Consider the following 13147-nt stretch of genomic DNA (forward strand, 5'->3'; position numbering starts at 1 on the left):
TTACTGGCATTTCAAGTCGATTACATAAAGCGATGCAAATCCCTGTAATTTGACAGTAATGAGTCCTGTCTTCACATTTGAGACACATTTATGTCTTAGCAAACAGCAGTTTATGTGCAGAACCCTTAAGAGGTCACATTCAATACCCTCCTGGCGGTTCGGAGTAGATCTTTTGTAAATATGGGGCTTGTTTTTCATTGCATCATGAGTTTCTCTGGCTAATATGATACATATGGCAGCACTTATGACCACAGGCTCTGATTCCCACTGTGAGCTAAACGGAAGGATTGTTAAGATGTAAATGGAGAAGTACCATTCATGCAAAAATTGCTAAGCTAAAATGAGCAGTTCAAGATCCCACTATAAGAGTGGCAATAATTATATTGCGATTGATATGTCCGGTCAAGTCTTCAAGAGAGAATAAAGCCTAAAATCACAAAACGGTCTCAAAAAAATGCAATTGTTAGTATTTTTGTCCACTAGTAGCTTTGCTAGATTTTGACAGCTTGTGGAAACTGCTTGTGTCTCTTAAGCAAAAGCATTAATATTCCAACCAATGTGACAAGGATCTCTTAGTCATCTTACAATCCCAGTCTGAAATTAATTGCCTGAGGTCTGAAGCTTGAAGACAAACACTCTTCTTTACTAAGTAAAATCAGTATAGATGATTAAGTAATGTTACACAGATAAAAACACGAAACAGAAAGGTTTCATTTGGACAACTTTTATATAAGGAAAGAAATGGATGTCAGCAGTGAAACACACTGAACAGAATGCTATGGAGACTGAGCTTGCTTCCCATCCTGACCTAAAAGCATAGTTCAGCCTCAATGCTAAAAGAACACATGATCAAATCAGAAACACTTCCCAGCACTCAGAAGATTCTCTATACTGAAATACTGTCACAGTATGAGGAGCCTGTTCATAAAGTTCACTTTGCTTAAATGTTACAATTTCTGTCTACAGCGATACACAGGATTGTACATGAAGGAAAACACTGTTAAAAACAGCAGTGTGCAAACACCGAGCAAAGACACATTCACAAACACCAACAGCCCCCCAACTGAAAAAGCAAAAAACTGATCAGAGGTCTCAGTATCTTTAAGCACAATAGTTCAGTTTACTTGTATAAGTTCATTCTGAACTCTGAGAGCTCAAAGATGACCTTAAAACCATCATTCTTCAATGTTCTGAATTTAAAATGCATTTTCTGTTCACTGTAATGATCCCCAAAAAAAACCATGACATTTACAGGATCGCTTTTAAAGTCACATACTTCCGTTTTAGCTGATAAATGAGTTACTAAATAGATGTCCAAAGCTTCCCAGTGCTTCATTCTTTGCGTAACAGCTCAACAGAACACAGCTTTTCGAATCATTACAGTGCTCTGGTTCATACTGAAACAGGGTTTTATTTAAACGTTTAAGCCAGATACAAAAAGAAAAGCTCTCAGAGTGGGTTTGAACTAATGATCTTAACGTTGATTAACTACCAGCTCTCACAGGCACAAATCATGCAATGTCTCATGCTTTAAGCCTATCCTTTTAGATTGAGTTAAAAAACTGAAATGAAAAAGGTGCGTTAAGCACATACTTCAAAAAACGAAAAGAAAAAAGAAAACCCTCGAAACAAACGTTTATTGTAGGTCCATTTCCTAAATCGGTTTGTCGTCACCACATTTCAAGTGTTTGTCTTTGTATCAGTAGCTCTGAATGACTCGAAGAAATACTGCTAGCAGCGAAAGAGCAAAAGATGGAGGGTGAGAGATGGGATGTGGATGGATTGGGTTTTATACGAGATGTCTGAACACCCCCCTTCCCTAACTCCTATCGGTCCATCTCGTCCAAGAGGGGAGTGGCGTCTCCGGCGATGGACATGGGCGTGCTCTCGATCATGGGGCTGGGTGAAGGTCGAGGTGTCATACGGGGCGTCTTTTGCTTCCGCCGCTCGGCTTCTTTCTCCTGCAGCCACTGTTCAGCCATCTTACCCCAATCCACGGCGGTGTGGGAGCTTGCCCTGCAGGGAACACAAATGGAGTTTTAGTACTTTGTTCTGTAATGGATTATGTACCAGAAGTCATAATTGAATATTTACACGCAGACAATTCATCATGTGACATGGTTTTGTATTTTCAATAAGGCAGAGGCAGCACTCACTTGGGCTGTGGTGTCCGCACTCTCGATGACGAGGACGATGGTGTGGAGGACGAATGCTGATGGTGTCCGTGTGAGGACTGTGGGGTGCTGCTGGGATACTGGGGTGTGGTCATGGCCTGCTGCTGGCCAGGTGTGGTGTAAGAGTAGCTGGGCGTCATCATGGGCGTGGCCATCGGCTGCTGGGGCGTTGCGAAAACCTTAAAAAAAAAAAAAAAAAAACAGGAAAAAGAAGGAATGTGAAATATTAGTGGGCCTGGTTTTGATTCAGTGAGTTAAATAGGTGATTGAGTGCATAGGTGCAGGTTTTGTACATGATAAGCGCTGCTGCTGCCGCCACCTCCTGCACTGCTGCCGCCACTGTAACCATACTGACTGGAGGCCCATTGGGCCGGCGTCGTGTTGGGATTCTGGCCCTGGCCTGTAACCGCCGCTATGGCGTTGAACATCTGGGATGTCATGTTTCGCGGGAGAGCGTTGACGGCTCGAGTCAAGTCTGAGAGCGAAGGGGACAGATTTGGGTTTTAAAAATACATTACTTCATAAAAAAAAAGTCCTGTTGTTTTCAGGGAAGACATCAGCATTTCTGACATACCGGCAATGTTGATGTTGGCAGGTGTGGCATTCACTGATGCTGGTGTTCTCGTTCTGCTGCTGGTTGGTGTGACACCTTCAGAGAGACAACAGAAACATTATATTACAAGCACAAATTAGAGCGCTAGGCCAGAGCTGGAGTGCAGATAGAGACTACTAACCTGGCACAGGTTCCTGGTAGTGGTCCTTGAACCAGCGGAAAAGACCATTGACTGTAGGGAACATCTGAGAGCGATACCTAAAGCCATCTGGAGTGATGGTTACATACTCTATCCTACAGAACAAAAGGCAAACATTTACAAATGCAGTGTATAAATGGGAGCTGTGCCCTGCTTTGGTAGGGTAATGAGTGTTACCTTGGCTTCCCTCTAGGTTGGTAACCCAGCAGAAATTTGCCTGGCAGGTCTCTACAAGCTGAAACATAGTAGGGGATGAAAGTCGGCTTCTCTTTTTTGGACCTTATGAGAATCTCCTCCATTTTCTGTACAAAAGGCAAGAAAGGATAAATGCACAACTGTACAATTTATAAGGGCCACTTTATCTATAAAAAAAAAAGATAAAAGGAAAAGCATACACACTCAGAATGATAACACACCTTTCTTTCACCACCATTGCACTCCTGGAAGTATTTGTGGCCGAGCAGATCTCGTGCGAATGCAGCCATGGGCTGGACATACCTGGCTGTGATTTCATCCAGATCCTCAAACTCCTGCAGACAACCACGACATTTATTAGATTTTTAGTTTAAAAATGCTGTTCTTTTAAAAAACTGCATATTAGAATGACTTTTGAAGGATCATGTGGCACTGAAGAATTGAATAATGATGCGGAAAACTCAGCTTTGCATCACAGAAATAAGTTGCATTTAAAAATAAACATTAACACAAAATTCATTTTAAATATCTGTAACAATATTTCACAATACTTGCATTTTTCAATAAATGCAGCCAAAAACACACACACACACACACACAAGAAAAGACCCAACCCCAATAGTTTGTGTGACACAACAACAGCTCACCTCATTGTTAATCCAAAGAGTATGTCCAAGGCTAAACGCATTCTCTTTACCCTCCTCACGGACGTCTACATGCTGATAGATGCCATCAGCCACCTTCCATGTGACCGTCAGGTGGTTCTCCCCTTTACTGCTGGGCCGAATCACCACATCACCTTGGTCCATGGTTTCCATCATCTTCTCCGCTTGTTTGAAGTTGATGTTGTGGAAGGACGGGTGAGCGATCACTCGCTTAATGTAAGCTGAAGACCGAAAACAAAAAGTCATGTCACTTAAACATGATAAAATTCGTGTTCTGAAAAAAGCTTTGGTCAATATACTGACTGGTTCTCTGCTGCTTCTTCTTTTGCTCCTCTTCCTGTTTCACATCATCGGTCTCAGCATCAAAATCATAGTAGGTGTCTTTGGGAAGCTTCCATTCGTTGTTCTTGTCACTCAGGTCAGATGTTCTGCAGGTAAGATCCACGTTGAACTTCTCGATGTCAATCTTCATGATGCGGCAGTGCACGGTCATGCCAACCTATCAGCAGAGAACCAGACAAAATTCAGTCTGTAAACAAACAAATTTCCAAACTTCCATATCTTTGTGTATATCGTGTATATATATGTATATCGTTTATAAATGAACACAAGATGAGGTTTGCTCACCTTGACTCTCTCCTCAGGGTGCTTCACCACTTTGTCACTAATAAACTTTGTTGGTATGAAGCCTGTGACAGCGTTATCTAACCTAGTTCTCACTCCGATGGCTTGCCCAGGGCAGGAGCCGCTGTCAAAGTGATTCCAAACCTAAGAAAACAACAATAACACAAGTAATTTCACTAAAAGATCAAATGTAACTTCTTGAAAAGGTAACAGAACCAACACTCACCTCGCTGAGCTCAGGGAAGTTGTCCTGCTGGCAAAATGGACACTGCCAGAGACCCGTCTCATCATTACGGATGGCCTGGTCATAACTCTCACCCTGTGGCCGTCTGTGAGCAATGCCAGTCACCACACATGTGATCAGTTTACCTAGAGGAGCACAGACATTCGGGAAGATATTACCAACAGTATGAAGACTGAAACAAATGGAGGGAGCACCACAAATGTCACAGAATACTTGAAAATATGTATCTGTAAGTTTAGAACTACAGATTACTATTAAAATACCTAAAAACGATCCGGTATTATTTACCAATATAGAAGGTCTCAGGAGTCTCCTTGGTGAGCAGGTTAAAGACCTCCTCGGTGTTGGGAGGCCTGTACGGGGCTCTCAAATCTTTATATCTACAGCTGAGCTCCGCTCGGATGTCATACAGTGTAATTCCCTTATTACCATAACCCTGAAAGAAAGAAACAATAAATAACACAAGCTCACAGGAAAAACAATTAGGTTAAGTCAAACATCGCTTGTGTCCTGATTCGCAGCCTTGGATAAACGCCCCCACTATCGAAGTTTATGCAAGTGAATTCCGCAACATTATGACAAAGCTGACCTGTCTCTCCAGCTCCTCAGCGAAGGCGTCTAGATCCAGGTCCTTGAGCCTCTCTGGGTTCTCAAGGATCTCCTCTAGCGCTCCGGCTGGGTTGGCATCTTCTGCTGACTCGTCGTACTCTAGAGCATCCACTGCCATCTTACGTGCCCACTCGTATGTTTCAGGGTGCACTCGAGAACCGTCCAAGACTTCGATGTAGGAGTCAGTACTACAGAATGAAAGAAGACATTCTTATGTTACAACTTCTGGCTGCATGCAGCACAATTCAAAGTGAACTGCAGGCCATTCTCAAACACTGCATACAACATCTTACCTGTCTCCAAGAGAGGCGGTGTCGATCTTGATGAAGCCAGCACAGTTAATGAAGACTTTGGGTCCCATATGGCACATGGTGACCAACTGGGTTCGGTTCTCTAACCTAGTGTTGTTCTGTTTTAGAATCTAAGGGAACATTTGAAAGATACAGATGATGATTTCAATATCTTGAGATTAAAAACTCAACCCCATCGGCTAGACTAACAGAAGGACTTTAATTAGGTGGAAACAACAGCATGAATATCCAATGTGAGAATAATGATCTTATTGAGATGATCTCACCTTAAGCAAGTGTGAGCCTTTTCTAGTACCGAGGCCACAGATGTACTGGACCAGGCTCTGGGTGTAAGGGTGAGCAATGGCCCGGTTCACATCCACACCAACCTCATTCACCCGGTTTATGAACTCGCAGTAAAGAGCGCCCAGCAGCTCCTCTTTCACTACATGTTCCTGAGGAACGTTTAAACAATGCATGAGAAGTGATTTACAACCTTCATCTCAAGCCTGTTTAAAAGGACACTCAAGTAGTGTAGATGTGTCAGTGTTGTTACTGTTAACTAAACTTAAAAATTTGGTTCCATAAATGACGAGACAAGCTACTGAAGTACTAAAATAACTAAATTTAAAACAAATGATTCAAAATAGGAAAAGAATAAATGGCTATAATAAATAGTACTCTTTAAAACAACACTCACAGACATTCCAAGGCAGAATTTCACACAAATACATGGAGAAAAATCAAAGGTATTTAAACGTAAATAGCAAAAAGGTGGTCAAGGGAGGCAGGAATGAGCTTGTACCTGCAGGGGATGCAGTTTCAAACACAGGATGTCCTCATCGCTGCTGCAGACTTGGGCAAACTCCACTAGGGGGTCCTGAATTTTGCGAGCCACAGACACAGCCTGCCGGAGCAGAGGTGGATAGTCCCTGAAATCCGCCTAGAGAGGAGCAGTATGCGAAAGAATCATTAGAAAAGGCACAGAGCCTTCAACAAGGGTTAATGAGTAAAATGTATGTTTTTATCTCATTGCACTGACCTCAGACTTCTTGCTGTTCATATAAAGCATAGCCAGCTCATTGTCCACCAGCTCCACTCCCACAGCAGGCAGAGAGGAGTCCTGCTCCAGCTCACTGATGGTGCGCTTGATGTCCTCCATCACCATATGAGCATCACTACACACATCCAAACAAAAGCATCAACATGTGGGGGTCCAACAGGGATATAGGATATTTAAATACAAAAACTAAATATTGAACACACCGATTCTCCCCAGCAACAGCAACGACATGTGGCTTCTTACTAAGAAGGAATTTCTTGAGGTTTTCAATATCTTGAAGCTGTGGAAACACAATCGAATGTTTCAAACGTGCCAATATTGATGGAAACTGGAATTAACAAACAACTGAATAATAAATGTCCCGCAGGGCTTCCGTTTCTTCACCTTTTTCTCCCTTTCATCCTCTCTCCACGCATTTCTCCTCTTCAGGAAATAAGGAAGCCTGAGGAAGTCCACAACCTCTCCTTCACCATTAAGGAGGGAGCAGAACACTGGTGTATCTCTATAAAAACAGATACCATTCAAAAGTATAAGCTGATAATTATAATGATGTTATGGCCAATAATATATAAAGTTACAGGAGAACAGGAAAAATCTAATTTTGTTGTTTAAGTCAGCACTAAATTACCTAATATAAAAATAAATATTAGGTTTTATTGTGCATCCCAATTCAAATTCATGTGGAATCTATTTGCTCACTCAGAACAAACATGTACCTGCCAGAAGCAAATGCCACCCCAAGAACACGGATACCCTTTCCTTGCGACTCATCCATGAGGTCATCGTCCTCCTCTACCTGCTGATCAGGCCGATAAGGAGCCACCTTCAACCAGTTATACAGCTTCTTGCAACAAGACTATCGAAAACACAAGAAACCCAAATCAACATATTTTAGACCACAGTTTGGTACTCAGAATATTTTCAAATGTAATATAACACATGCAGTTAAAGTGGTACCTTAACAATATTGTCCTTGGCTTCAGCAACCAGCTTGTTTTTCAGTTCCTTGGCCATCTGAGGATACAGGAAATGCTGCAAGGAACGCTCAATAGCAAGAGTTCTCTGCTTGTTCCATTCCTGCACCTGGTGACTGAACTCATCCCTGTAGTAGAACTGCTTAATTTCATCAAAGTAGGTCTGATCTCCTCCGTACCTGTAGATATGGCAAAAAACACTGATCTGTATTTCTTGTATACAACCCTTGACCCCCCAACCCTGTATTTCTTGTATACAACTCAATTCGGGTTTTGATCTAAAGCTAAAGATTTCAGGACACAACTATACCCTTTGACTCCCACAAGGTCGATGCAGATGTCTATGGCGAGCAGGCCTTCTTCCTCAGCAAGGCACATCTTCAAGAACTGATCTCCATTGAGCTCTTTCACAGGCTTGTTCTTCAGGTACTTGAAGGAATAGGCATAGTGTGCTTCATCCACGTCCTAGGAAACATGACGGATATTAGCTGATGTGGACTTACTGATGAATGAGCAGACAATGCAGCCATTGGCACATTAGTTCAGTCTGGCTTTGAATCGAAGGACAGGTTTACTACGGTGCCTACAACATACAAACCTACATAATATCAACTGAACATTCTAGCTAAAGCTCTAACACAACAAAGCTCTGCTGGGGTGGGAAGGTTGCTTTTCTGCTAATACCCTTTCCTTGATGAATATGGTTAAGTGAAAGTAGAAGATAAACAAAAACAGAACAATTAATAAAATAATTGTGTAATACATAATGGTCACATACTACATATTACAAAGTATGTCTGTAACTCCTAAATTAACATTAAGTACCAACCTTCTTGCCCTTCTTAGTTGGCTTGATGTTAATCTTGGCCCTCTCCTGGAAGGTCTGTCTGAGCACGTGCCTGACCAGAGGTTCACGGGCAATCTGCATGGCCACCATGTAACGAGCGCCTTCCAGAACAGCCTCCGGGTTGTTAAATTGGCTATGAAAAAATTGGAGTTGTGAATAAATATGAAAACTGCTATGTTACTCCAACAAGCGGTGGGTAAAAGGAGCCATTTTAATCATTAAAATACACACATCTGCAATGATGCATTACCTGCACACATAGTCCTTGGCCAGCTCCAAAGGCTCTGCAGGAAACTGTTCGGTTTCGTGCCTCTGATAACTGTCTCGCAAGTTTTCTCCAAACTGCTCTGGGGTCAGACCAAACTTTTTGGCAAGACCATCTGAGATAAAGAAAAAAAAAATAGTTATAATAGAAAATTTAAGTATAAATTGAATCAATATATTGTTGTAAGTTTATATTCTAAAAAAAAAAAAAAAAAAAAACCTATAAAAACATTTTGCCAGAAAACATGTTTGGCACATTTGACTCTGCCAGCACAAATAAAAAAAATTAAAACATGCATATCATCTTATTTCTGTACTTTATGTACAAACCAAGGCCTGCGCTCTGACAGATGCTGTACATATCTCTACGGGAAGCTTGTTTCAGATCTGGACCCTTTTGCTCCTCTTCTTCCTCTTCCTCCTCCACTTCTGCCTCTTCCCCTAGCAGTACAAAAACAGCTTTAGTCGAATGCATGGTTGCTCATTATTTGAACAAATTATGCAAAGGAAACCAAGCTGTACCATCTTCCTCTGACACTTCCTTGATCTTTTTCAGTTTCTTTTTGCTGGCCCTGGCTGCGTTCTGCATCTTAGGAATGTCTCGGCCATAGTAGAGCAGGAAGTGGTTGTAGACGTCTCCCAGCTCATCAAGAGACTGGACGTCTTTCAGTCTGTGAAAGCAGAAAGGTGGTGTGATTACTGTTGGTCGAAGCAGAAAATATTAGAACGTTCATTACGTTTGTACTCGTACCTCTCCATATCAGCTGTGTCTAGAGGACGAGTGGAGTCGGCCAGTGGCTTGTCAGGGTCAGCGGAGATCTGCTCAAACTGATAAGACTGCATCCTCTGGAAAAGACGTGTCAGGTTCTGCTTCCTGGTCTTCAGCTGAGTCCACTGAGGAGGACAGCCATAAATCATTTCTACATCACTGAAGAAAAAGCAGCGACCTCACTGCATTCAGAGAACATTTCGACTAGCCCTTACCTTCTCATCCCACTGCCACACCTTCCACAGATCATTAATGTTCAGCTCTGGTTCCACATACTCCTTCCTGTAGAATGCAATGAAGGGAACCTGTAAGATGGAAGAGAGAGGGGTTAAAACCAGATGAGCAGTCGGTCGAGTTTATTTTCCCCTGTTTTTTCCCCTTGACTATACCTCAAAGTGTTGGTTCCTCATGAAGTTCAGAGCTTCTTTGATTTTAGCAATAGTACTGGGGCCCTTTCTGCTGAAATTAGTGGTTGTCCCACGATCTAGATAGTCTGTGCTCTCCTGCAATGCAAATCAAAACAAAACAAGCTTAAAAGTTAGCTTAGCGCCATTACAATATGCTAACAAAAGTCATGTTATACAAATACTCTGTTCACACCTGCATGGAGATGGTCGGTGTGGAGAAGGCATTCCTGTAAATCCATTCAGCTTCTTCCTCCAGTTCATCATCCTCAGCAGGCTTTACAGGGATGGCCCTCAGCTGCAAATGACAAGAGGTTATGAATTAAAGGGAAACCCACTGGTACAGGGCATGCAGAAGTTTCTGATATCCTTCCCATTGGACAGCATACTGCAAATGAAAGATATATATAGATCTTTACAGGCAAACACTGCTCCATACCTGGAATCTTTCAGGCATGTCTGTAGAGCGGATCTCATTGTCCTGATCAGTCATGTGGCTGCTCTCCAGCTCGCTGGGCTCATAGATCTCAAATATGCTCCGGCGGCCAACCCTTCTCTTGGTCTGCTTCTTTGGCCGATCCCATGACTCATCCTCCTGATCCTCCTCTTCCTCTTCTGCATTATCATATGCCTCAGTGTCGAACTCGGCAAAGTCAAAGTCACCTCCGAATATCTCTTGAGCTTCTTGCAAGGCACTAAAAATGTCAGAAAAGGAGCAACATTACAGAGAAGATAAAGTCATGGGTTTAAGGCCATTTAGTCATTCATAGCACATAGAGATGTCTATATTTTCATAAACAAACCACTGTTTTAATGTTTACATCACTTACGCATCAGTGTAGCCAGAGAATTTCTTTCCCTTCTTTTTAGTGATGGGCTGCCCATCATCATCCACAATGAAATCATCAATATCTAGCAAACATTGAAAACAAAAAAAATCATCAAAATTACACAGAACTCTAAAATATGAATACAAATCCATGATGTATAGGGTAAACCTATTTCCTACCGGATTCCTCATCCTCTTCCTCCTCTTCGTCATCTCTTGGGTGAAGTGTGTCCACAGCCTCTCCTTCCTCCAACTCTCCATCTCCGTCACCCTCGCCAGTGAAGATCTCGTCGGCGATCATGTCTTTCTCATCATCTTCCCCCTCATCATCCATGGTTTTCACACGCGAGTATTTCTTTTTCTGAACCAATTTGTTCATGAGTTCAAAACGGTGTTTAGCTAGTATCAGTTAAATGAATACAAATTAGAAAATTTAGCAGAGGCTGGAAGTTTGGAGACTCACCCTTCTCTTCACTTTTACTCCTAAATTCTCCTCGATGAGGTCCAGATCATCATCATCAAGATAGTCATTAAAACCTGACAGATACAAAGACAAATTGTTTAGTGAAAAACACAATACAGAAACCAGTATGTAATTTTGCCTATTATCTAGTTGTTTTTTTCTCTTTTTTTTTCAATGGAATCATAATTGTTCATAGTAAACAAATTCATCAAACACCTTAACTTCAAACAGTTTCTTTTGGCTAAAATATGAGTTTTCTATCCATATTACAGTGGAAAAAAACCCCATCTTGTCTGAATCAGGAGAGAACGTCATTTATTGGTGAGCAAGTTTTGCAATGTAAATTTCTCCAAATCTTTTCCAAGGAAGAAGCAAAATGGCTGGCCTTAGGGAGAGTAAACTTAAAAAAAATCTATTTTAGGTGAACTATTCCTTTAATTGTTACCTCCAGAAAAATAATGCTTTAAATATTTGATTTCCTCTGGTCCTATCAAGAACAACATTATGCACTAGTGAATTGACAAACACCAGAACGCAGAGGGATTTACTGACATGGCTTTAAATTCAGAGTAACCTACTTCGTTTTCTCCGGCGATGACGGACCTCTTCACCAGAGTCACTATCCTCTCTGGGACTCTGGGGTTCTTCTTCTTCTTCCACATCGCCATCATCAATGAGGCCTCTCAGGTTTCCATGCTCATCCTGATCTTCAATATTCTCTTCTTCCTCTTCTTCTTCTGGAGACATCGACAACACAGAACACAACCAATGACACAATGTTCCAAGAACAGAACTATGAAGAAACTGTTCATGTTCAGCACCTTCGGATTCATGCCATCATATTAAAAATCTCTATCTTTTAGTAGAAATAAATCATACCATCATCCTCCATAAATCTCTGCTGCTTTTTGGGCTTCAGGTCTTTCTCCTCGAACTCCTCCTCCGACTCCTCAGCCTCGCTCTCAATGAAGTCAGACATGTTTGCAAGGCCTGTGTGAAAATGCAAACTTTTGTTTATTACAAGGATCTGTCAGAAATACAGTATTACTGTGACTAATATACTATAGCATTCAAAGGATTAGGAGAATTCATTGTAATAAAGAGTGAAATATTGCACTGACATAATGGCATCATTACAATTCTCTTGTAAAAACCAGTTTAATAATAATAACAAAACAGGTCATACATCTGACACATCTCTCGCAGGAACAAAAGACTGACAAAGATCAGCTTCACTCGTGGCTTATAACTTGATTATTAATACATACGACTTTCAAAACAACAATTGGTTTGTTTAATATGATTTAGAGTGTAAGATGTTTACATGTAATAATATAACACCAGATTACAACATTTTTGTAAATACAGGCATTTTTATATACCAAAACACAAATAACGGTGTAGTTGAAATCCATGCGGCTAAGTTAGCTGGATTTTAGCTTAGCCAAGGAATTTGGGACGCGAAAATACTATTTAAAAAACACTCATAAACCAAGCGATGAATCGAACGTAAACCATAAAAAGCTTTTTTGTTTGTTTTTTAAATGATTACGTAACGACTTTGTCCGCGGCTGTGGAAGAAATCAAGGCCCTCTTGCTAACAGCTAGCGTAAACGCAAGGAAAAACAACCTCAGGAATAACACGACTCTTACAAAACACTTCACGCTAGCTGAAATTAGACATCGAACACGAATTCGCACTTACTTTTCCTTTCGAGGAAGCTCGACTAAAGACTTGAAAATAAGCTCTTAGACGAAGAACGAGGCAAGCGTCACTTTTGAAAAGGCTTGATAGTAACAACAAAAAAATGGCTGAGAGTTACGTCGGATTCTAGTTCCGGTATACAGATTTAACTTCCGGTCAGGAAGAGTACATTTGCTGGTTTTTAATAAATAATGCATTTTTAAATGTTCAAATTAACTCAGATTAATACATAAGTTCGAATAATATATAATTGTTAGTTCAGGTTAGCTAATGTAG

The 13147-nt window shown here is 41.2% G+C and overlaps 1 protein-coding gene across 1 annotated transcript; it reads right to left on the bottom strand.

Moving 5' to 3' along the window:
• Positions 1–708: 708 nt before the first annotated feature.
• On the bottom strand, positions 709–13014 carry supt6h (SPT6 homolog, histone chaperone and transcription elongation factor). Its single transcript, XM_052587321.1, has 37 exons — positions 12872–13014; positions 12046–12156; positions 11745–11903; positions 11167–11240; positions 10884–11064; positions 10705–10786; positions 10314–10569; positions 10071–10172; positions 9860–9973; positions 9686–9775; positions 9453–9595; positions 9224–9372; positions 9032–9142; positions 8688–8817; positions 8420–8570; positions 7901–8055; positions 7574–7769; positions 7333–7472; positions 7001–7118; positions 6820–6896; positions 6596–6731; positions 6359–6496; positions 5841–6008; positions 5557–5684; positions 5244–5451; positions 4943–5090; positions 4637–4779; positions 4414–4554; positions 4090–4285; positions 3769–4007; positions 3343–3456; positions 3104–3228; positions 2909–3021; positions 2749–2823; positions 2468–2649; positions 2157–2353; positions 709–2016 (listed from the first exon to the last, which is right to left on the bottom strand). The coding sequence occupies exons 2-37, from the start codon at positions 12143–12145 to the stop codon at positions 1827–1829; spliced, it is 5169 nt and encodes a 1722-aa protein (XP_052443281.1). The 5' UTR covers positions 12146–12156; positions 12872–13014; the 3' UTR covers positions 709–1826.
• Positions 13015–13147: the final 133 nt, after the last annotated feature.

The sequence above is a fragment of the Carassius gibelio genome, chromosome B21 (assembly GCF_023724105.1).
Source record: "Carassius gibelio isolate Cgi1373 ecotype wild population from Czech Republic chromosome B21, carGib1.2-hapl.c, whole genome shotgun sequence".
Lineage (NCBI taxonomy): Eukaryota > Metazoa > Chordata > Actinopteri > Cypriniformes > Cyprinidae > Carassius > Carassius gibelio.

What these genes read in the sequence shown, in the direction of transcription:
- supt6h (XM_052587321.1), bottom strand. Translation starts at nt 12,145, where the DNA reads ATGTCTGACTTCATTGAGAGCGAGGCTGAGGAGTCGGAGGAGGAGTTC. An exon ending in TTCTCTGGCTACACTGATGC is followed by an intron (nt 10,570 to 10,704) that starts GTAAGTGATGTA and finishes TGACATTTTTAG; the next exon opens with TGCCTTGCAAGAAGCTCAAG. An exon ending in CTGAGGAGCTGGAGAGACAG is followed by an intron (nt 5,091 to 5,243) that starts GTCAGCTTTGTC and finishes TCTTTCTTTCAG; the next exon opens with GGTTATGGTAATAAGGGAAT.